Source organism: Furipterus horrens, unplaced genomic scaffold, assembly GCF_987537825.1.
Source record: "Furipterus horrens unplaced genomic scaffold, mFurHor1.1.pri manual_scaffold_13, whole genome shotgun sequence".
NCBI classification, from domain to species: Eukaryota; Metazoa; Chordata; class Mammalia; order Chiroptera; family Furipteridae; genus Furipterus; species Furipterus horrens.
Genome location: NW_028327183.1, coordinates 53826320 through 53849861, shown reverse-complemented (window position 1 = coordinate 53849861; position 23542 = coordinate 53826320). Strand labels below are relative to the sequence as shown.

The 23542-nt window shown below is 41.2% G+C and overlaps 1 protein-coding gene across 1 annotated transcript in view; it reads left to right on the top strand.

The window, feature by feature from the left end:
* Positions 1-23255, top strand: part of LOC149995347 (uncharacterized) — a 47402-nt gene extending 24147 nt beyond the window's left edge. The window contains 3 exon segments of the mRNA XM_090259454.1: positions 21078-21313; positions 21473-23193; positions 23196-23255. Coding sequence (XP_090115580.1) covers positions 21078-21313; positions 21473-23193; positions 23196-23255 — 2017 coding nt within the window.
* The last annotated feature ends 287 nt before the right edge of the window (positions 23256-23542 follow it).

Genomic DNA, 23542 nt, shown 5'->3' with positions numbered 1-23542 from the left:
GCGTCTACCTCAAAACTACAAGTAAGCTGAGGCCTGCCTCTCTTCTCTGAGAGCCAGACTCAGCTGTGCTATAATACATGACTGTACTGAGATAATTGAACTTTTACTGTCTCAGCATTGATTTACAGGACCTTCCTCTAGAAGAGGGAGATGAGTCTATATGCAGATGGAAGCAATTATATGGACAAAGGAAACAGGCTGAATTTGCAGTTGTGACTCCTGAAGGAATAGTGGAGGCTAACCCTTGCTGCCAGAAACCTGTGCTCAGAAAGCTGAACATGTTGCCTTGACGAGGGCACTGAAATTGTCAAACAAAAAGTGAATGTGTATACTGCTTCGAGGTATGCTTTCCCAGTTTGGCCTACACATGGTTCCATCTGGCAGGAAAGAAGACTATTAACCTCCAATGAAAAGAAGATTAAGCATGCAGCAGAAAGTTTAAAATTAGTAGAGGCTATCCAGGTACCTTTACTGGTGGCAGTCATGCATTACCCTGGACAGGAGAAAGAGACTGAAGTCGCTATAGGAATCCATTTGGCAGATCAAGCAACGACGGAGGATGCTAAAGGAACATTTATAATGCCTCTGGCATCTGTTCGAGACTTGTCTCAATTTGACCCTGTATGTTCAACTTCAGACTTAGAGAAAGCTAATAGCCGAGGTTTTGATGAAGAAGGTCCTGATAGTAGATGGAGAAAGAATTTGAAAGAAGTCACCCTGCTTCCTGGACAATTGCTAGAGCCCGTCCTGAAGCATTTGCACAAGGTCACTCACTGTGGAAGGGGCTCATTAACTGCCTATAGTGAGCCACAGCTCACAGGTCCTGGATTGTCTAAAGCCATACAAAAAGTAACTGCTACATGTGCTTTATGCCAAAAGAATAACCCCAAGACAGATCTCTATCAAGGAAAAGCCCTGACTGGTGTGGTTCAGTAAGTTGGCAATCATCTCGCAAACCAAAGTTACCGGTTCGATTCCCAGTCAGGGCACGTGCCTGCATTGTGGCCCAGGACGCTGGTTAGGGACACGTGAGAACGAGGCAACAGATCCGTGTTTTTCCTGCATCACATCTATATTTCTCTCTCTCCTCTCAATTCTTATGTCTCAAAAACTAAAGTAAAATATTTAAAAAAGAATGAAGGGGCCCCTGGCTAGTGCAGCTCAGTGGACTGAGTGTACCCTGCGAACTCAAAGGGTGCCAGTTGGTTTCCCAGTCAGGGCATGCACCTGGGTTGCGGCCCACGTCCCCGTATGGGGGCATGTGAGAGGCAACCACACATTGTTGTTTTTTCCCTGTCTCTCACTCTTCCTTTCTCTCTCTCTAAAAATAAATAAACTATTTAAAAACTAAAGAGAGAAAGAAGGGAAACAATACCAAGTACAGTGACCATTTTAGAACTAGCCAATACAATTTACCCAGATGCCAGGGATACGAGTGTGGAAAGATTTGTTAGTCTTTGTTGACACGTTTTCAAGATGGGTAGAAACCTACTAGAACTGAGAAATCCTCAGAGGTAGTGAAAGCCTAACTGAAGGAAATTATTCGTCCTTTGACCTACCTGGCAACAGCAAGAGAGATTTGGACCTGCTTTTGTTTCATAAATTACATAGAGAGCAGTAAAATTTTAGGAGTCAAGTGGAGACTCCACACAGCATGTACACGTCAGGCTTCTGGGAAGGTAGAGAAGATGAATCACTCCTTGAAGAAAAATGTAGCCAAACTGAGTCAAGATACTCATCCTCATTGGGATCAAGCTTCATCTATTGCCTACTCAGGATTAAGAGTGGCTCCTGATGTGGGATTCAATTGAGTCTTTATAAAATTGTGTACGGATGACCATTTCAGGCTATGATTGGAGTGGGAGATTTCAATGTAGATCAAGGAGTGAAGGTAACGAAATAGTACAATGTTTAAGTCAGACCTTAGCTATAATTAATGACCTTGCTTGTATTAGACACCTCTGCCCCACTGGTTCCCTACATTCCTTTGAGCCTGGAGATAAGGTTCTACTTAAGACTTGTAAGACTGGACCCCCAGAGAACTTACTAGAAGAAAAGTGGGCTGGAACTTGAGATGTAACCCTCACCACCCCAACCTCAGTGAAGTTAGCAGGAAGAAAACTTGGATTCATCACACCAGAGTAAGGAAAGCACTGGAAGAACAATGGACCACAAACCACAAGAAAACCAGAAAGTCGTCTTTTGAAAACAATGTCTTATGATCTTTTTATTACTTTTTGTTTAAGCCCGTGTTTGGACAACTTATTCCTTTTGTAATAAGTAGAAAAAGAACAGAGTGCCTCAAACTAGAGTAGGAAATTACTAAGCACCCCTCCTGAGCTAGCTGTCATGTGCTCAAAGAGTTATTTGCCCCAGTTGGAACTAGAGTTAGGCAACCATGAAACGTACTTTGCCTGCAGTTTTGAAGGACCTGAGCCAACACCTGTGCTAAAACAGAGTATCCATCGCTGGCCATGTACCTGATCATAAAGTTCTCTATTGTCAGAAGCAACTGAAGTATAGCTGCCAGCACCCTGCTGAGTCCTGGTTTCCCTGCCCTTGAGCATTTCCCAGGAGCAATGGCCATAGATCTAGACTTTCTATTCCCACATAATCATTTCTAAACATAGGCATTGTTATAGAACTGATCACCATGTGACTCAGTAGAACCAATCAGTTTTAGACACCTTGTGCTTAGAATGTAACTGTACTACCCAGCCAATGGGGAAATGGTAGGGCACCCTGCGTTAGAGCTTAAATACTCCTGTCTGTCCTGACAACAGTGTGCCTGCCTCTGGCAGCTCACTTATTTCTGCAGACTTGTGATGAAATGCCTCGCTTTGCTGCTGAAGTCCTGTATCCGAGTTTCTTATTGTGAGCATTTCTCACACTTTCAAATGAGAATAAAATATTTGGGTATATATAGCAAAAGAGATTTTTAACATCTCTCACTTTTATCTTCCAGGAGGAACCTATGTGGAACAAACTTTCACTTCATGTCTTGTATCTCTTTGTACTCCGCTGGAATCTCTTTGAAATTATACTTTGTTATGTTACAGTAGAATGAGTAGCAGAGAGGAAGTAAAGGCAGGACCCTCACCATTGCGATCTAACAGGGAACTTAATAGAGGAGCCTAGAAGCAGAGGGAGACATGTCTCACCCCCTAACTCAGCAGTTCTCAGCCTGGTCTCATAATATTGCCAAGTGTTCCAACATCACAAGAAACACTATGTAAGCACAGCAGGAGAAAAGTCATTGAAATTCTATGTATCCTTTCCACTAACTAGGAAGGAAAGCCTTTGAAACTGCCTACTTTCTAAGGCCAGAAAGGCAGGCGAGAGTCCGCAGTTACTAAAGGGAAGAGACCCATAAAACAACCTTGGTTAATCCCCTACTCTGGTCACGATCTGTTTTACAATGGAGTCCCTAAGGCTTACGGAATAAAACCATAAATAACTTAGGTAACTGTCCAAACTTTAATTCCCCCCCTTCACTTAACGTGTTTTACAACAGGATGAACAAATGGAGCCTGGAGCAAGATAAGGATTCGGGCTAAGAGACCCCCACTGATCCCTAAGTTTGGGTAGTAAAGTTACCCCGAGAAAAGCTGGCACCACCTTTATCTATCAATATGTAACTTCTTCACCCCCATCCCGCTAACTATGCAAGTCCTCAGAACAAAGGACTTGCTCTCTCGTCTCTGGCGACCGGGCCTCTGGCTTCACTAGGGTGAGCTTCCCACCCTAGCCTTTGGCCACCCTTGCTTTTGCTCTCCCATTCACCAATAACTTTTGCTTGTCTGCTAAATAGATTTATCTATTTTATATGCGTCAGCAAGAAGAACCAGGTCTCTCCAGTTGACAGTTTCAGGATATCAATAAGAACATAACCTGTAATATTCATAACTGAGAACCTTGGGAAATCTAAAGGACAGAGGTGTGTTTTCCGTAAAAGTCACTAACATAGCCCCAGCAAGAGTGTGCAAGTTTTTGTCAACTGTACTAAAAAGTTTTATGCTTTCAGCAGATGGAAATGAGTTGCAACACCACCACTAATATATCTTACGCATTTGGCCACATCAAATTGCCTGCAGGAGGGTTTCTACGAACACTATGTAAAAACACTTTATTTTTATGTTCCAGTAACAGTTCTGGGGGAACATGCTCACTAGGAAGACTTACTGTGTTAACGCCTGAGAAGCCCTACACCACCCAGGCTGGACAAACCTCTCCCTTGCACCCGATTGTAACAGTGATTTGAATCTTTTTAGCTCTTCTACATATATAGCTTTGACTATATGTGTAATGTTATCCATGGTAACCTCTTTAATATAGAAATGAGATGAATGTGTGCAATGGTAAAAGCTTTGAATGCCACCTCTCAAGGTGTGTCATCAGTCAAGAAATAGGACAAGTTAGAGAAGCGGTATTAGGAAATTGCACAACTATGGAGTACCTCCTTTTAAGATGTGATCATGGATGTGAAGAATTTAAAGGACTCTGCTATTTCAGACTGATAATTGGCAGTTCATAGAGCATAAAGCAAGTAAATGAAGAATTATCCAGGATAAAACAAGGAGAAGAATTCTTGTGTATTGATTTCTCTAACCACCTGGCTACCTAGGAATACTAGTCTTGGAGAGGCCTATGTTGTTTTTATTCTTTTCATCTTTTTCAGTATCATAGCTGCTTGTTGAATATGGTGTGACCCCCTTATGGAGATGTATAATTAGGTGGATTCCTAACCCCACTACCAGATTGTCTAATGCTAACATACATGCTCAACAGCAAAATGATTAACTTTCTATGGAACTGATCTCATAGAAATAAGCTGGTTGACTCCGCGGTGGGGGAATGATGTAGGAACTCAAAAGTTGGAAAGTTTTAGTTTTAAGGAATAGTTAATGAACGCAGTAATCAGTACATATAAAAAGCTATTGTTTCAGTCACTGATGTTAGGACCCATCCTGACTCCTGTTTCCCAGGACAACTGCAAGCTATCAAGATGGTTTCTGAGCCACTGTGGTCCAGGGAGAGACGTTCTGGCCCCCAGGATGTAGGCAAAGCACCACCTGCCAACAGGAAAGGATGCTAGAGATTCTGGACTGCAGCTTTTATATGAGTAACCTTTTACCTTAATCTCAACTCGCGTATGTATACTTTTTTCTTCTTAATTCCAAACCCCCTATTTTTCCCTCCTTATAAAAACAGCTATCTTGAAATGAAATGTAAGCCAGTTTAACGGTACATAATGCACAGTCTTTTCCAATCATCAGCCATGTAAAAGAGGCCGCCATAGAGAGGGAATCCCTGTCTCTACTTACTGGGTCTGGTGGTGACAAACAGCACAAATGTAAGGGACAAAGAAACTGGTGACTCAAAGCAGTAGAAAATAATTATCAGCAAAGAACAAATGTAATTGAATCTTGAATTAGGAGGGTCAGTCTCTGAGTCAAAAGTAAAGCAAGGGAAAATATTAGCATACAAATCAGGAAAGAACATTCCATAGCTCATCATCAATGTCTCTAAGATGAAAGGGGGAAGATATTCAACCCAAACACAAGGACTCTGGGACTCTTTGAAGGGGAGCTAGAGATAGGTTTATCACCACACCCAGACGGAGCTAGGGAGAGCTGGAAACAGACCTCTCACGAAATTACCCTTAACCTTAGTTAATCACGTTAGATTGTAACCCCTGAGTACCCAGTAATGGAGAAAGGGGGAAGATGGGGGTGGGGGGCTACTCACTTTAGTATAAAATCAGTTTGGTTGGTCTGCTTCAGCGCCCATAGCCCTGGCTGTGCTCGGCCCTGCATATCCGTGAATAAACAAATGCCTCGGTTAGTGCTGAAGTCCTGTGTCCCGGTGTTTTTATTGTGAGCATTTCTCAGACAAACGCCAGCTTTCTTGTTTCATACCAGCATATTTAAACCTAGAAAAGAAACTTCCGAGGCAAAGCCCACTGGAAGTTCAGGCCTTTCTAGGGGCAAGTCCACAAGGTGGCACTCATCACTTCCTCACTGTCACTGTACTTGCCTGGCCTCTTTTCAGGCCCCCTGACCTGTCCATTGAGCCTTTGCCCAGACACCCTCCCCCACAACACCCTCTTTTCCCTCCCAGCACCATTTTGTATAGATTGAGAGGGAGAAACCAGACGGAAGGTGACATTGTGTGGGAAAGATGTTACCTAGTAATCATTGGCGAGTCACCAAAATATTAATTTTGGAAAGAAATCTTACAAGTATTAGGAATAATTATGTGCACAAACCAAAAGCGATGACCAAGGAAAGTCTGTAACTAAAGAAACCAAGGTGCAATGAAGCACAGATCACGCAACTGCGTCCCCCTCCCTACAGTCCCCATCTCTGCGCAAGCCTGCCCCTTTCCAAGCCGGGCCACACGCAGCAGCCCCGCCCCCACCCTCATTGCGGAAGCGCTCAGCCCAGGCTCATCCCGTGCTGAGTGAGGAGCATGCGCAGTCTCACAGAGAAGAGAGTGGAGCAAGGAACGTCACGAGGTTCTTCCCAGTTTGGGTTTTTCCGGTCGAAACTTGATTTTTCAAGTCCTCATTCCTTAGTCACTACGGATGTTGAAGTCCCTGCAGCCGAGCGTCCTGCCCCGGTGAGTCCCGGGTCCTTGTGAGACCCTGATGCGTAGACCTAATTATTCGTTTGCGAATCCCTCCTCCCTCCGCCGCCTCCCTTGCCGCCTTGTCTCTCTCGCTCTAGGAGGTCGGTTGCTCCGGGACTGGCATCTGCGGTCCGCCCACCGGATACCGTCCCCTCCCCCTCCGCCATTTAATAAGAAACCCGAAACCAACAAGAGCACACTTTTCGTGGGGTGGGACCTAGGAGATAAGTACACCGTGTCCCCAGAAGAGGCGACCTGCCCCCCCCCCCCGCGGGAGGGCCTTTGTGGAGGCGGTGAGGGCGAGGGGCCCGCGGGACGGCGGCGGGACGAGGCCGTGAAGGGATCCGGGCACGGGGTGAGGGAGACGGGCCGTGAGAGGGAGGAGAGGCCGCTGAGGGGCCGTGGGAGACGGCGGCGCCGGGGATGGGGGAGGGACGGGGCAGCGCCGTGGGAGGGAGGGGTCACTGGGGGGGGCAGCCGGGGAGGAGGGCGGGAGAGATGCCGGGGAGACGGAGGGGCCCCGGGGAGACGCGGGGAGCTGACGGGGCGGGGGCTGTGCGCAGACGTGGGGGCGGCACAGGGCGAGGCGCTCGGACGGAGGGAGGGGTTCTGAGGGGATTGGGGGCGTGAGAGCAGGGGCGGGAACGGGGTTTGGGGTCACGGGTCAGAGGGAGAAACAGCGCTGAAGTCACCGAGCTGGGTTGGGTGGGTGGTGGTGACGGGAAGACTCACAGCGGCCGCAGAGAGGACACAGGTGCGGGGTGGGGGGGGAGGGGAGGGACGCAGGTTGCATGGAGATGGGAGCGGAGCCATCAGTTGAGGGAGTAGAGTAAGTGAAGGTGAAATAGGTTTCCGTCCTTTCACGAAACGGGTGTAGGGACGGGAACAGAGAAGAGGTGAGAACGGGCAGGGGAGAGGGAAGGGGAAATCCAGGAAAGAACAAAAGTGCAGAGAAACGGGGAAGAGACGGAAACGCATCCGTACACAGAAACACAGTAGTGGGAAGAAGGGGAACCCAAATGTGGATGAGTGAGGGGCTTCGGGATGTAGATGATTTAAGTCGTGAGATGTCACCATATGATTTTATAATCTGTCAATATGTAACATTTGCTGAATTGTTTCACTTAAATTCATTTGAATAAGAAATACAGATCTCCAGGCTTGTGAATTTTATAATTATTTGCTCTCAACTGTGACCCTCATTTACTCAAGGGGGCAGACTTGTTGCCCAGTCATGGCTCCTTCCCCATTTCCTTAAATGGCAAGAGGAAAGTAACCTGGAACTGACGTAGCTGAGTCTGTTACCACATAATGCTTTTTCCAGGAATATTAAAACCATTGGGTCTCCACCCGCCCTTTTTTTTTTGTATTTCCTTTTTTTTCTAACTCTCACTTTGAATATATTTTTACAGAACATATTTAGATAAATGTTAGTCTTTTGAATAATTTTTCTGTAGTCATTAATCTCTCAAGCATTGATGATAAGTACGTTATAAAAGGTTTAATATATATTTATTTTTAATTTCAAGACAGGGAAAGGGAGGGAGAGGGAGAGAAACTTCAATGTGTAAGACAGTCATCAACCAGTTAGTTGCCTCTAGCACAACCCAAATTGTGGACACAGCCTGAAATCCATGCATGTGGCTGTATCTGGAATGGAACTTGTATTGTAACCTTTCAATTTGCAGGATGATGCTAAACCCACTGAGTCATACCAGTCAGGGAAAAACTTGGATTTAGGAAAAAGTTCCACATAGTTTTTCTTTTGAATATATTATTTCTAGTTTAAATTCTGAGCGCTGCATCCTTTCTACTGGTTTTCCTATGTTGGAACATCCATTGGCACTTAGTAAATGATATCAGCCTATTTCACTGTGCACTTGGTAAGAATGTCTTAATCTTACTACAGTCCAAACGTAGTTTCAAGATTCATGTAATGTTCAGCAGGTTTTACCTTCCCGTTATGTGATTTGTTGAATCTGACTGTGAGCCACAGCCAGTGGTTCCTCTGAAGTCCCTCTTGTCCATTCTCTGAAAATATTGAAGGAAGCACTGGATTGACCTGAAACATGGGTCCCAGAAAGCCCATCATTTCATTCTGTAATTTTATGGACATGTTTTCATAGCTAATATTTTTAAAATTTTCATCATCAAAACTTGTATTTATCACTTTATATTTCTGAAATAAGTTTTTCTAATTTCCTAGAAAATAAGAATAATTTATGCCCATGGAGGCTGTCCTTTTAGAAGTTTCTGCCCAAAGTCTTCACAGTACCCAAAGCTCTGAGGAGTACTGGGTCTGATATGTGTGTCCTGGTGCTACAGAAAACCACTCTGGGGGAGTAACTCAGGCACCAGGAGGGAAATAGATAAAGATGCCATTTCATGGTCCCCACTGCAGATCAGCAGAATTATAACTTAGAGTGAGGCCCTCATTCCCTAGGGGTCTGCATGCTTATTAAAGCGAAACTGTTTCCGGTTCATATTAAATCACCTGAGAAGGTTTGAGAAAGGACATCAGCTATGTTATCCTCCACAGAGTTGGACAAGTGCTCTGGGTGGAGCATGCTTGTTTACTCAAGTGCTCTAGCTCATCCTAAGGTGAACCCAGGGATTCAAAGGAGGGCTTTGGGATGCATTTTTGTAATATCCTTATTTGTGGGTGTGCTTGTTGATAGTAGAGACAGAGCAAAAGAGAGAGAGACAAAAAAAAATTGGTGTGAAAGAAACATGTATGGGCACCTCCCATATGCACCCAGGGAGGGGTGGAGTCTGCAACCTAGGTAGGTATTCTGATGATGAATCAAACTCACAGTGTTTTGGTGTCCGGGATGATGCTGCAATCAACTGAGCCACTCAGCCAGCATGTCTTTTATTTTAATTATAAGAACATTTTCATTAAAATTCCACAGTTACCAGTGAGCTCAGGGAACATTAGAGTTGAAAGAAGGGCTCTAGTCAGTTAGCAAAAAGAAAGGAGAAAGCTTATCTGTAGGGTGGAAGGGAAGGAGCAGGGAAAGAAAAGGTATGCTGGCATTCCTTGTAAGTTCAGGTGGGCATTTGGGTCAGGGGGGCTGCAGGGTGCTCTGCTGCTTGGGGTTCAGGAGAGCAGCACACGTTCTCAGTGCTCTATGAGTTTGTGGGCCTCTGTGAGGGGAGAGGGCACCTGAAAACAAGAACAAAAAACTACCATGTGGTTGTTGTGATGTAGGAGCTTACTGTTCCTGACTCTCCTCTGACAAAGGACGGAAGTGGTGACCTTTCCAGCATTTTCAGGTCCTGCTTGTCATTGTGCTGGAAGAGGAATCAGGGGCTGTGCAGAAACCTCTGAAGGTACAGTCTCAAATCCCAGAGTAATTCAGCGTATTATCGCCTGTGAAAACAGCCCGGAGCAGGAGCAGGACCAGGGTTCCATGGCTGCTTCTCAGGTAAACGATGTGTCCTGGGTTAGAGGCTGTGTTTGCTTTTCTTCCGAACGTCAGTGGCTTAGAACCTGCAACCTGTATTTCTCTGCCTCCGGTATTCTTGCCTAGTAAAGTTGTTTTTATCTTCTTATTTTTTCCCTTTCTTCTTATGATTGCCCAGGTCAGCAGTTTACAAACTTCTCCCCTTTGTCCCAGAGCCTTCTCTGCGTTCTCTTTATCCAAGATCCCCAAGGCCATGAAGAATATCTGCCATGAATTACTAGCTATTAAATACTGAAAACAACCTCTTTCTCTCATATCTACCTGGGAAGGCGCCCGTGTGCAACACCCCTGTTGGAATGGGCTCAGAGGCGCAGGTATTGGCGAAGAAGTAAGATGAAGCTTTTAGGTTCATGTAGCTGCAGCATCATCTTTGTAGACGCGGAGTAATAAAAGCTCATTTTATTGGTCAGGATAGCTCAGCAAGTTCTGACAAGAGTAGATAGAAGAAACTAGCTCACTAGTTTGGTACAAATCTCTTGCTTGTGTGCATGTATGTATGTATGTATGTATTATTTTGAGAGACAGGAATGGAGAGACAGGGAGATAAACATAAATGTATGGTTGCCTCTCATGAGCCCCCAGCTAGGGACCTGGATGGAGACCTGGCCTGCCACCCAGACATGTGCCCTGACTGGGAATCAAACCTGTGACCCTTTGTTTTGCAGACATGCGCTCCATTTACTAAGCCACACCAGCCAGGGCTTGTTTCTATCTAAATATACTTCAGTATTTTAGTTCAACACATGAGAGTCACATGTGCATTGAAATTTGCAAAATTAATATTTATGAACATTTTCATGTGATTTATTTCCTTTTTAAAAAGATTTAAAAATAGTATATATTGAGAGAGGGGTACAGAGGGAGAAAAACAAGGAGATTAACATTGATGTGCAAGAGAAATATGGATCAGTTGCCTCTGGCAGGGCTCCAACCAAAGACCTGGCCCGCATCCCTGACCTGTGCCCTGAAGGGGAATTGACCACTGACCTTTGGGTTGGCGGCCAGCGCTCAATCCCCTGCACCACACCAGCCACAGCAAAGACTTCTTTTCTTACGTATTTTTTTTTCTTTCAGTAATGTCACAGCAGTGATGACATCTTCTCTGTGCTTTGGTCACGTGATATTCACTGTTCCAGTGCATCTGATGTTTATTTAGCTGAGGTGGTCTCTCCACCAATAGTCAATAGTTTCTCATCATCATTAACCAGGGTTTAGCAGGGAATTTTTGATAGTTTTGGAAAAACCCATTACATTCCATTGGAAACAACCCTTAATTTCAGTTTGCTTTGGAAAATGAAGGCCCTACATTTATTTCCTAGAGATCATTGGCTTTTGATATGGAGGGTTTAATGAACCATGCCTTTTTCCACTAAATTTTCATTACATTTCACACTCTTGTTTCCAACATACTCTGTGTTATAACTTGTGTTAAGAAAGTTTACAAGAGTCATAATAATGAATATTGCATTATAAAATTTCTAACATATAACTCCACTTTAGAGTAAAAAAAATTTTTTTCAAGATTTTATTCTTTTTAGGCTGGGGGAGGAAAATCAGGCGAGATACATCGATGTGTGTGAGAAACATAAACTGGTTGCCTCTCTCCTGCTGCAGACTGGGGAACCTTGCCCGGAACCCAGGCGTGTGCCCTGGCTGGGAATCGAACCAGTAACCCTTCAGGTTGCATGCTGGCACTCAATCACCTGAGCCACACCAGGCAGGGCGATGCACAAAACTTTTCTAAAAAATAAAAGACTAATAAACACTAGTTACATTTTATTCTTTATCATTTTTTTACATTTCTCCTTTTACTGTGTTCCTGAAACAAAAGATATACACAAGTAGATTCATAAGATTTACCAAATCACAGAAAAATCTTCATTTCATTAACATAAAAGTACAGTTTTCTATCACTTTTCATTTATATCTAGTTTCGATATGTGTATGTGTCCATGTGCATAAAATGTTAACAGTTGAGCTATTTAGTGTTCTTACTCTCTTAAAATGTTTTCATTCTCAATTATAGAAACTGCAATGAATGTTCGTGAGGTGTCTATGTGTATTTGCCTCTGTTTGTTGAAAAATATTAGATCAAGTTTGGAGTAAAATCTGAAGGTCTATGTTTTAATCTGTATTTCAGAAAATATTCTAATAGGAAGAAAAATGTTGTTCTAAGCTTACCTTCACTAAATTTTCAAGTAATGTTTTAGCCAATATGTTTCTTATTCCTTGAGAAGTGCAGAAGTCCTTCAATTCAAAATCATGTATGAATTATTTTGTATTCCTTATTGTTCTATTCAGAAGTGTGTCATGTGGACCAGAAACAATGGTGTCACTAGTAAAGTGTGAGCTTGTAAAAGATGTGGAAACACAGGCCCCATCCCAGAACTTCTGAATGAGAATATACATTTTTTAAAAACTGCAGTTCTTTGTTCATGCGTAATTGCTGAAATTCGTGTGGGAAATGCCAGGCTATTTTGCTGAGAAATGCAGAGTTTATGAAAAATGTCTATAAAAACATTATTCATAATTGCTGAAAATTTCACGACATTTAGTAAATACACTTCTATTGTAAGCAGTGTTGACACAATTTAGCAAAAAATTTATTGCGTTAAAAGTATTTTATTAACAATTATTTTAGAAAAAGAAATTTCTTCAATATGACTTTTGAAGTATAATATATGGCATAATATAAAAGCTATGAATATAATTTGAAAATACACATAACAGCATGTATAACAAGTAAGAAGTATGCCAAGTATTGCATAAATTTTTGGGGAAAAAAACTTCATAATGTGAAAAAATATGAACAGAAACGGCATTCACACTAGAGACATATATCAATAGATATCAATAGTAATAAACAGTTTGTAAACAAAACGCTAACGCTCTACCGTGAAACAATGAAAATGTGTATAAGCAAGTTTCTTTATCTTGCACACTGCATAGTTTTGATGATTATTGCAAAGATAAATGAAATTAAAAGGACTCTTTAAAATGTAAAAAAAATCATAACAATATGTCAGTATTTGAACAAGCGTAAAAATTCTAAATTTGGATCAAAATGAGAAAAAGTTATATCAATATATAACCTGAGGTACAAAATACAGAACAAAACAAAATACAAATTACTTCATTGTTATTTATATTTATAGCCATCGAAAGAGTCAATGGGAACGACAGCACTTTTGGGAAAAGTTGTCAGCGTCACTCACAGCAACATTGGCACTCAAAAGGTTAAATTTGAAGAGGTACTTATATGTCCAATTCTCCATGATTTTCCTACTGATCAATATACACAATTGATCATGAATACTACAAATACAACACTGACCAATGCATACGGCTATGTCTGTCCCTCATTTAAAAGGTTATTTTTATGGAAAAATCTCTGCAGTGGATTGTGGACAGGTGTCATTCTCATTTCTACTGTTAGAAAATACATTAGAGAATATTACGGGATCAAAATGATCTTACTGGATTATTCAGTGTAGTCTCCAAGGTTCAACACACTTCTAACTGTTTTCATATTGGGTTACATTATTAACGCCTGGTGGCCACTTGGTAAAGGTGTTTTATTTTTCAGGGACCTTTTACACTCAGGGACGTGTCAGTAGATTTCTCTCAGCAGGAGTGGGAATGCCTGGACTCAGCTCAGCGAAAATTGTACATGGATGTGATGTTGGAGAACTACAGGAACCTGGCCTCCGTGGGTGAGGATGAGTCTTTTTTCAAACTTCCTACACCAGCTGCAGGGTGGGGTTTTCTTTATTAGTTTAATATCATTTGGGGACTTAGCCTTTCAGACTCTTACTCTCAAGGGAGACACTGGAGGTTATTAGTCTACCAGTCTTCTTACCTTAGCAAAAACTGCACTGTAAATGGCAGAATTTATATTAGAACTAATGTTTCTTTTATAAACAGGTCATGTTTTCCCTAAGCCAGCCCTGGTCGCTATTGTGGAGCAAATGAAGGAGCGCTGGGATGTTTGCAGAAAAAAACCAATATCTGGTCACTCAGGTAGGTGGGAATGGAACAGCAGATGACACAGGGAAGAGGCCTAAAGGTCACCCAGGACACCAGACTTAAAATGTGGTTTGTGAACTGTGCTTCAGTAAAAGGAGTCTGAAAAGTTGAGGTTGATTTCTGTTGCTGTCACAGAGGGCCAGCTGGTCTCCAACACGTCCATTCCTCCAGTGTCATCTTCCGACTCTGGTTCTACTCCAGTGACCTGTGTCATCCTATTAGCATTTGGGGCCAAAGACCTCATCTTCGACCATGAGGTCCGGAATGGTCAGGCTTTGCTACCATTGCATTGGGGACCTGGAAAAATCTGTGTTCATTGCTGAGAAATTAGAAATTCAGCCTTAGTTTTTTTAAGTTTTGTTTTTGTCTCATGGATGGAGTTTATGAAGAAAGTGGTTGAGGGCCTGGGATTTGTTTCAGGAACCCTGGGGTTCATGATTTCTGGTGTATAGTTTGTAATCCTATAGGCTTCAAACAGAACCCCAGGAAGTTTAAATTCAGTGACTTCATTGCTACCCTATACACCTCCCCCAAATGATACAATCCAGTTTTCTCTTGCCCTTCACAATGTCGTTTTGCTTTGTACGAACTGACATACGAAATCTCCAGTTTGTATACTCCAGTTTCTTTGTGTTAGAATTGTTTAAAGTATCTCCTTACCTTATAGAGTTCTTCAGTAAATTACTGCCATAGGCAGCCTTAGAACCACCATGTATGATGGTCTTTATTCTTAACCTGATTTCTTGATCACTATCGTTCTGTAATTCTATCTTGTTCAGTCCAATGATGCCCGGGACTGTGCCTGATGTGTTTTCACTTTCTGATTACACCTCGGTTAGATTTCTGCTTATGTTTTAAGAAGTGCTGAGACAACATGCCCTATTGTGTGTTTTTGGTAAGAAGTGGGTCACACAATTATTAGGCACTTCTTTTTTAGCAAAGTGTTCAGTGGTGCCTTGGTGCTCACTGAGTCGGCCCCATGAGTGTGTTCCTTGTAGAAGTAGTAGGGTTGTAATGCGGCCTTGTCCTAATCTGTCCACTGGGTGCATTGGCTCTGAATCTTCTCTTCAGGTGTAAGGTCAGCCCGGTTCCACCTGGCTATGTTACAGAGCGATATGCAGTTGCTCCTACTTGTGTTTGTCGTGGAGGAGCCCAGGAGAGGCCAAGATGTGATCCAAGGCCAGCTGCGGCCGGTGCCGTGCATGTGACCCCTTACTGTGTGATATGGAGCTTCCAGTTGCTGTTTGTTTCTGAGATTAAGGACAGTCTGAAGCATGAGACAGGAGAGGCCGTTTTTATGGAAAATCCACTGGACATAACTTGGGTGGGATATCAAGTTGAGTGGGGCAAGGTCTAGGAAATCAGTAGAACATGGCTACAGTGTTATCCAGGAAGACAGGGACTCATGTATGGCACCTGCCTGTGGCTCTGTGGTGGGGAGGGCTCAGCAAGGGAATAATGGCCTGTGCCAGGACTACTGTGTGGGAGAAAACTGCCCTTCCAGCCTTTGTCCTGAGGCCAGACAATTCAGTTCCTCTGCATATGTCCCTGGGGCCTGTTAAGCTGCTGTCCTAAGGCTGGAGTTCAGAGCGAGGGAGTCCCAGTAAGTCTGTGTGCGACCGTTTCAGAGGAAGACATGGATTCCAGCACCCCTCATTCTCACTTAGCCACAATTCCCACCAGTGTTCTGGTGTGTTACCTCTTTATGATAGGTTCCTCAAGTTCAGTTGATTGCATTTTTGTTTTTATTGATGTCTTAAGAATATAAATGATAGTTTTTCCCTCAGTAAACTAAAGACATTGTGGGACTTACTAATACGTATCAGTATTTTGTCAGTTGTCATCAAAATTATGGTGTACATTTGTGTGGTTTTTACCCAACTTTGTTCATGACTCACCTTGTTTCTTTCTGTGCTTTGTTACTGGTCCAGCGTGTTTCAGAAATAGTGTTATTTTATCTCTTTTCATTTTTGAATTTATGTTCTGTTTATGTGAGTAAAAACTTCTAGGCTTGGCTAGTGTTGCTCAGTGGATTGAGCACTGGCCTGCAAACCAAAGGGTCGCAGGTTTGATTCCCAGTTAGGGCACATGCCTGGGTTGAGGACCATGGTCCCAGATGGGGGAACCTGAGAGGCAACCTTGCATTGATGTTTCTCTCCCTCTTTCTCTCTCCCTTCCCCTCTCTCTAAAAATAAATAACTAATATCTTTTAAAAAATAAAAATAAGTAAATAAATTGTTTTTAAAACTTTTCTAAGTTGAATTATATTTTTACAAAATCAAAACTATATTACATAATATTTTTATTTTATTTTTAAGTGTATTTTATTGAGTATGCTATTACAGTTGTCCAAATTTAATTTTCCTTTGCTCAGTTCCACCTAGTAGCTCCCTTCCCTCTAGCAATCCTACCTCCCTTAGTTCATGTCCATAGGTCATGCATATAAGTTCTTTGGGATCACCCTTTCTTGTGTTATCCTTAACTTCCACCTTTCTATTTTATATCTACCAATTAGGCTTCTTAGTTCCTGCACCATTTGTCCACTTTCCCCCTTCCTGTTGATAACCCTCCAGCTGATCCCCATACCTATTATTCTATTTCTATTCTGGTTGTTTACTTAGTTTGTCTTTCATTTTCTTTTTTACATTCTGTTTTTGATAGTTGTGTTTGTTGTCATTTAAATGTTCATAGTTTTGATCTTTTTCTTAAGTAAGACCCTTTAATATTTCATATAATAAGGGCTTGGTGATGATGAACTCATTTCGCTTTACCTTGTCTCAGAAGCACTTTCTCTGCCCTTCCATTCTACATGATAGCTTTGCTGGAGAGAGCAATCTTGGTTATAAGTCCTTGCTTTTCATCACTTTGAATACTTCTTGCCAATCCCTTCTTGCCTGCAAAGTATCTTTTGAGAAATCAGCTGATAACCTTATAGGAATCCCCTTGTAGGTAACTCTTTCTTTTATCTTGCTGCTTTTGATTCTGTCTTTACCTTTAATTTTGACATTTTAATTATTATGTGTCTTGCTGTTGTCCTTTTTGGGTCTAGCTTATTTGGTATTCTCTGTGCTTCCTGGACTTGTGTGTCTATTTCCTTTGCCAAATTTGGCAAGTTGTTCTTCATTATTTTTTCACATGAGTTTTCAATTTCTTGCTCTTCCCCTTGTCCTTCTGACACCCCTATGATTCAGATATTGGTATGTTTAAAATTGTCCCAGAGTTTCCTAAGCCTCTCCTCATTTTTTTTCAGTTCTTGTTTCCTCATTCTGTACTGGTTGACTGTTTTTTTCTTCCTTATGTTCCAAATCATTGATCTGAACCCCAGCTTCCTTCCCTTCACCCTTGGTTTTGTGTGGATTTTCCTTCATTGTACTTAGATGAGCCTTCATTTCTTTCCTTCTGCATTTGCCATACTCAAGCATTTCTGTCAAGTCTGTGAGCATCATTATCACGAGTGTTTTGTACTCTGCGTCTGTTAGGTTGTCTGTCACCTCTTTGCTTATTTCTCCCACTGGAACCTTGATCCAGTCCCTCTTTTGTTCCATACTTCTCTGTCTCCTCAGCTTTACACTATCCTGTATTTGCCTCTGTATCTTAGGTAGAACAGTCGCACCTGTTACGTTTCAAGGAGCAGAGCCTTAGGTATTTGTCAGGATGGATGATCCATTTCCCTGCCTTGCGGTGCTGTATGTGCGGAAGGGGTCAGAGAGGGAACAATGTAGCCTTCTCAGCACTCTCCCTTTTTCTAGTCAGTTCACCCGCTTCCCATATGTGACCGATGCCCCTATAGCTTTGCCCTGGTGATGGTTCCCAGAGTGGGTGGGTTTGTACATTCTAGGACCGTGGATTCTTCTCAATAGACTCTTGAGAGACAGTTTCCTCCTCCTTTCCTATGCCCACTGGTTTTACAGCCAGAAGTAATGAGGTTTTATTTTCCTGGTAATGAAACTGTTAGCTTCGCAGTCTGGCCTGTCTCTGGAATCGTCCTCCAGGGTTCCCTCCCCACTTTTATAATGTGTGACTGCTCTTTCCACTGGCCAGCTGTAGCGAGTGCCTTAACTATGGCAGCCACTTCTATAGCCACACTGTGTCTCTCTGTTTGGCTTCCCAGCTCTACCGCTCCTACCTGTTTCCATGAGTATTAGTTCTTTATATTTTTGTTTGTTGGACTTAGTTCGATTTTCTGGTAGTTCCCGTTTTTTTTTTTTGTTTTAAGGTGGATGTAATCCTTCTTATGGTTGTGGAAGGAGGCGAAGCATCTCTTCCTATGTGTCCATTTTGGCCGGAAGTCATGGCTGTCTTCCTGTGTTGTTTGGACAAATATTTATTCAGGTCCTCTGCCCATTTTTCAATCATATTGGTTTTTTAGTGTTAAGCTGTGTAAGTTTCTCATATGTTTTTCAATATATAGCATTATTGGTGTATGTTCCCCTATTCAGCAGATAGGTTATTTTATTTGTTTTCTCGATGGTTTCCTTTGCTGTGCAAAAAAAACTTATTTTGTTGTAGTCTCATTTGTTTAAATGTTTGTTCTTGTTTGCCATGCCTACCGAAATATATCCTTTTTTTTTTTAAGTGCATTTGCAGAGTTCATTGACTATCCTTTCTTGTCGTGGTTTCATGGTTTTAGGTCTTATAATGTAGTTTTCAGTCCATTGTGAATTTATTTTGGTACATGGCATATGAAATTGGTGGAGTTATATTATTTTGTGTGTATTGGTCCTGTATTCATTGTACCATTTATTAAAGAATCTGTCTCACTCTCACTCCATTGTTTATTCCTGCCTTTTTTTATATTACTTATCCATATATCTTTGACCATGTAAAAATTTGTTACTTGTTTTATCATGTTTTGTAAAATTTCTTTATATATTCTGAATACTAAAGACATCAGATATATGCTTTGCTTCAATTTTCTTCTGTTCCACGGGTTGTGTTTTTCACCCCTGTATATTTCCCTTTATGTGCGGGAGTTTTCATATTTTATGTAATCCCATTGTCTATATTTATTTTGCTTTTTCTTTTGATGTTATGAAAAACAATCTCATAACTGTTTTGTAGATGTTTTTTGGGCGCTTGATACTGGTCTTCAGTACTGTATTTCCTATGGTGTTTGATCCATTAGTCAACTCTTCTTTTAACTATGCGCTACAATGCATTCACCATTTATTGACATGGTTTTAGCACTGTATGTCGTGCAACACAGAAACACATATTTCGAAGATGCTTATGAAAAGCAGATTCATTGAACATGCTGCACCCTCCATCTCTCCAGAGTAGAAACAGGGAATTGGGAGTATTCTTAAAGTACTGCCATTGTGTGTCATGGGATGAGCAATATGGTTACCAAATGTAAGGAACTGTTTCTTCCTCTGATTGAATTCTCATTTTACCTTTCTTGGTCTTGCTTTGAAGATTTAACATTTTTGAAGTGCTCAAAAATGTAATATACCCAGTAATTGTTTAACTTAAGTGTACGTTCTACCCGGCTGCTGTGGCTCAGTGGATGAGCTTTGGCCTGCATACCAAGTATATCGCTGGTTCGATTCCCAGTCAGGGCACATGACTAGGTTGCATGTTAGGTCCCTAGTTGGGGGCACAAGTGAGAGGCAACCACACAGTGATGTTTCTCTCCCTCTCTTTCTCCTTTCTTTTCTCTCTCAAAATAAACAAACAAATATATTTTGTTTAAGTGTACATTCACTTGAGTGTCATTCTTCTGAACCTTAATTTTTTATCTTTCAGCCCTGTCATCGGAAGGCAACCAGGCCTTATTGGAAAAGCAAGGAATAGAAGATTTATTATCTGAAATAATACTGGTAAGATATCAAAGGTGTGCCTTTGATAATGTAATGAAAGGCTGATAAGAAAGTGCCACAAGAAAAAAGGATGTTAAAATCAGATAATTATTCATGATAAAATCCTTATTATCTAAAGAGGTAAAAACTAACACATTTGGGGAGACTTTCACTTTAAGTCAGTCACATTTGCAGATCAGTGTGTTCCAAAATTTGAAGCCAGAAAACAATTTTGGAGGTGTATATATTTTTCTAAAAGCAGTCTGGAAAATTATCAACTCATATTTCATGCTGAATATCATCATTTGAATTGTCTAAAATGGAGAGTGGGATTAAACTTTCAGTAGTTTATAAAGTTTAGTGAATTGTAATCACATGTAAAATTTAAATATAATTGACTTGGCAATACCTTTATTAGAGGAATTATTATACTTCATTGAGAAGAAATGTTTTACTGCAATATATAAAATTTTTATTAACTTGGGTGTGATTTTTTCATTCAACTACCGAATTAATAGGTATCACACAAATGTTATTTGGGAATAAGTGTACATGTTTAATAAATTATAGGTGTCACTAAAGGCCTTTCTATCTTTAATGATTACCACCAGAGTACATGTAATGAAGACAGAAGTTATCAGTGCAGTCAAAACTCGAAAATTATTAACCACAAGTCAAATCGTAAAATATGTAAGAATACTCATCTTCAAGAGAACCATTATAAAAACGGAAAAGTGTTTGACCAAATGTCAAATCACAAAACTTACCAGGTTATTCCTATTGTGAAGAAGACAAACCAACAAATTAACTGTGTTAGATTATTTCAGGAATCTTCAAATAGTACTGAACAAAAGAATATTCCGATCTTGAGGGAAGTTTCAACATCTTTACTGTGTGGGAAAGTGTTCAGTAAAATAGTTAATGAAAATGGAGTGAAGAAAATCTGTATTGGAGAAAAACAATGTATAGAATGTGGAAAAACATATCATTGGCTTCTAGATCTTACTCTACATCAGAAAATAGATACTGGACCGAAACCTTACATATGTGGAGAATGTGGCAAATCTTTTATTTACTTCTCAGCTCTTACTATTCATGAGACTATTCATACTTCCGTGAAACCATATAAGTGTAGAGAATGTAGAAAAGCCTTTAGATTTTCCTCAACAGGTACTCAATATCAGAGAATTCATACTGGAAAGAAGCCTTATAAATGTACAGAATGTGGTAAAGCCTTTTGCCACTTATCAACCCTTACTCGACATCAGAAAATTCATACTGGAGAGAAGCCTTATAAATGTAGAGAATGTGGCAAAGCCTTTAGGGAGTCCTCAAATCTTACTCAACACCAGAATATACATACTGGAGAGAGGCCATATACATGTAGAGAATGTGGCAAAGCTTTTAGACTGTTTTCCACTCTTACTCAACATCAGAGAATTCATACTCGAGAGAAGTACAAATGTAGTGAATGTGGTAAAGCCTTTTTCCAAACCTCAGTGCTTACTCAACATCAGAAAATTCATACTAGGGAGCCTTATAAATGTAAAGGATGTGGTAAAGCTTTTCACAAGTCCTCAAACCTTATTCAACATGAGAGAATTCATACCGGAGAGAAGCCGTATGAATGTAGAGAATGTGGCAAAGCCTTTTGCCACTTATCAAACCTTATTCGACATCGGAAAATTCATACTGGGGAGAAGCCTTATAAATGTAGAGAATGTGGCAAAGCCTTTAGGGAGTCCTCAAAGCTTATTCAACACCAGAATATACATACTGGAGAGAGGCCGTATACATGTAGAGAATGTGGCAAAGTTTTTAGACTGTTTTCTGCTCTTACTGAACATCAGAGAATTCATACTGGAGAGAAGTTGTACAAATGTAGCGAATGTGGTAAAGCCTTTTGCCTCTTACCAACCCTTACTCGACATCAGAAAATTCATACTGGGGAGAAGCCTTATAAATGTAGAGAATGTGGCAAAGCCTTTAGGGAGTCCTCAAAGCTTATTCAACACCAGAATATACATACTGGAGAGAAGCCTTATAAATGTAAAGAATGTGGTAAAGTTTTTCGCCACTCCTCAACCCTTATTCAACATGAGAAAATTCATACTGGAGAGAAGCCTTATAAATGTACAGAATGTGGTAACGCTTTCAGCCTGTCCTCAACACTTACAAAGCATCAGAAAGTGCATACTGGAGAGAAGCCTTATAAATGTAGAGAATGTGGCAAAGCTTTTAGACAGTTTTTCACTGTTACTCAACATCAGAGAATTCATACCGGAGAGAAGCCGTATGAATGTAGAGAATGTGGCAAAGCCTTTTGCCACTTATCAAACCTTATTCGACATCGGAAAACTCATACTGGGGAGAAGCCTTATAAATGTAGAGAATGTGGTAAAGCCTTTAGAGAGTCCTCAAAGCTTACTCAACACGAGTATATACATACTGGAGAGTCGCCGAATACATGTAGTGAATGTGGTAAAGCCTTTTCCTGCTCATCCGTGCTAAGACGCCATCAGAAAATTCATACTGGGGAGAAGCCTTATAAATGTAGAGAATGTGGCAAAGCCTTTAGGGAGTCCTCAAAGCTTATTCAACACCAGAATATACATACTGGAGAGAAGCCTTATAAATGTAAAGAATGTGGAAAAGTTTTTCGCCACTCCTCAACCCTTATTCAACATGAGAAAATTCATACTGGAGAGAAGCCTTATAAATGTACAGAGTGTGGTAACGCTTTCAGCCTGTCCTCAACACTTACAAAGCATCAGAAAGTGCATACTGGAGAGAAGCCTTATAAATGTAGAGAATGTGGCAAAGCCTTTAGGGAGTCCTCAAGGCTTACTCAACACCAGAATATACATTCTGGAGAGTCGCCGTATACATGTAGTGAATGTGGTAAAGCCTTTTCCTACTCATCCGTGCTAAGGCGCCATCAGAAAATTCATACTGGGGAGAAGCCTTATAAATGTAATGAATGTGGTAAAGTTTTTTGCCAGTCCTCAACCCTTATTCAACATGAGAAAATTCATACTGGAGAGAAGCCTTATAAATGTACAGAATGTGGTAAAGCCTTTTCCTACTCATCCAAGCTAATACGCCATCAGAATATTCATACTGGGGAGAGGCCGTATACATGTAGAGAATGTGGCAAAGTTTTTAGACTGTTTTCTGCTCTTACTGAACATCAGAGAATTCATACTCGAGAGAAGTTGTACAAATGTAGCGAATGTGGTAAAGCCTTTTGCCGCTTACCAAGCCTTACTCAACATCAGAAAATTCATACTGGAGAGAAGCCTTATAAATGTAGAGAATGTGGCAAAGCCTTTAGGGAGTCCTCAAAGCTTATTCAACACCAGACTATACATACTGGAGAGAGGCCGTATACATGTAGAGAATGTGGCAAAGCTTTTAGACTGTTTTCCACTCTTACTAAACATCAGAGAATTCATACTCGAGAGAAGTAAAAATGTAGTGACTGTGGTAAAGCCTTTTTCCAAACCTCAGTGCTTACTCAACATCAGAAAATTCATACTAGGGAGCCTTATAAATGTAAAGTATGTGGTAAAGCTTTTCACACGTCCTCAAACCTTATTCAGCATGAGAGAATTCATACTG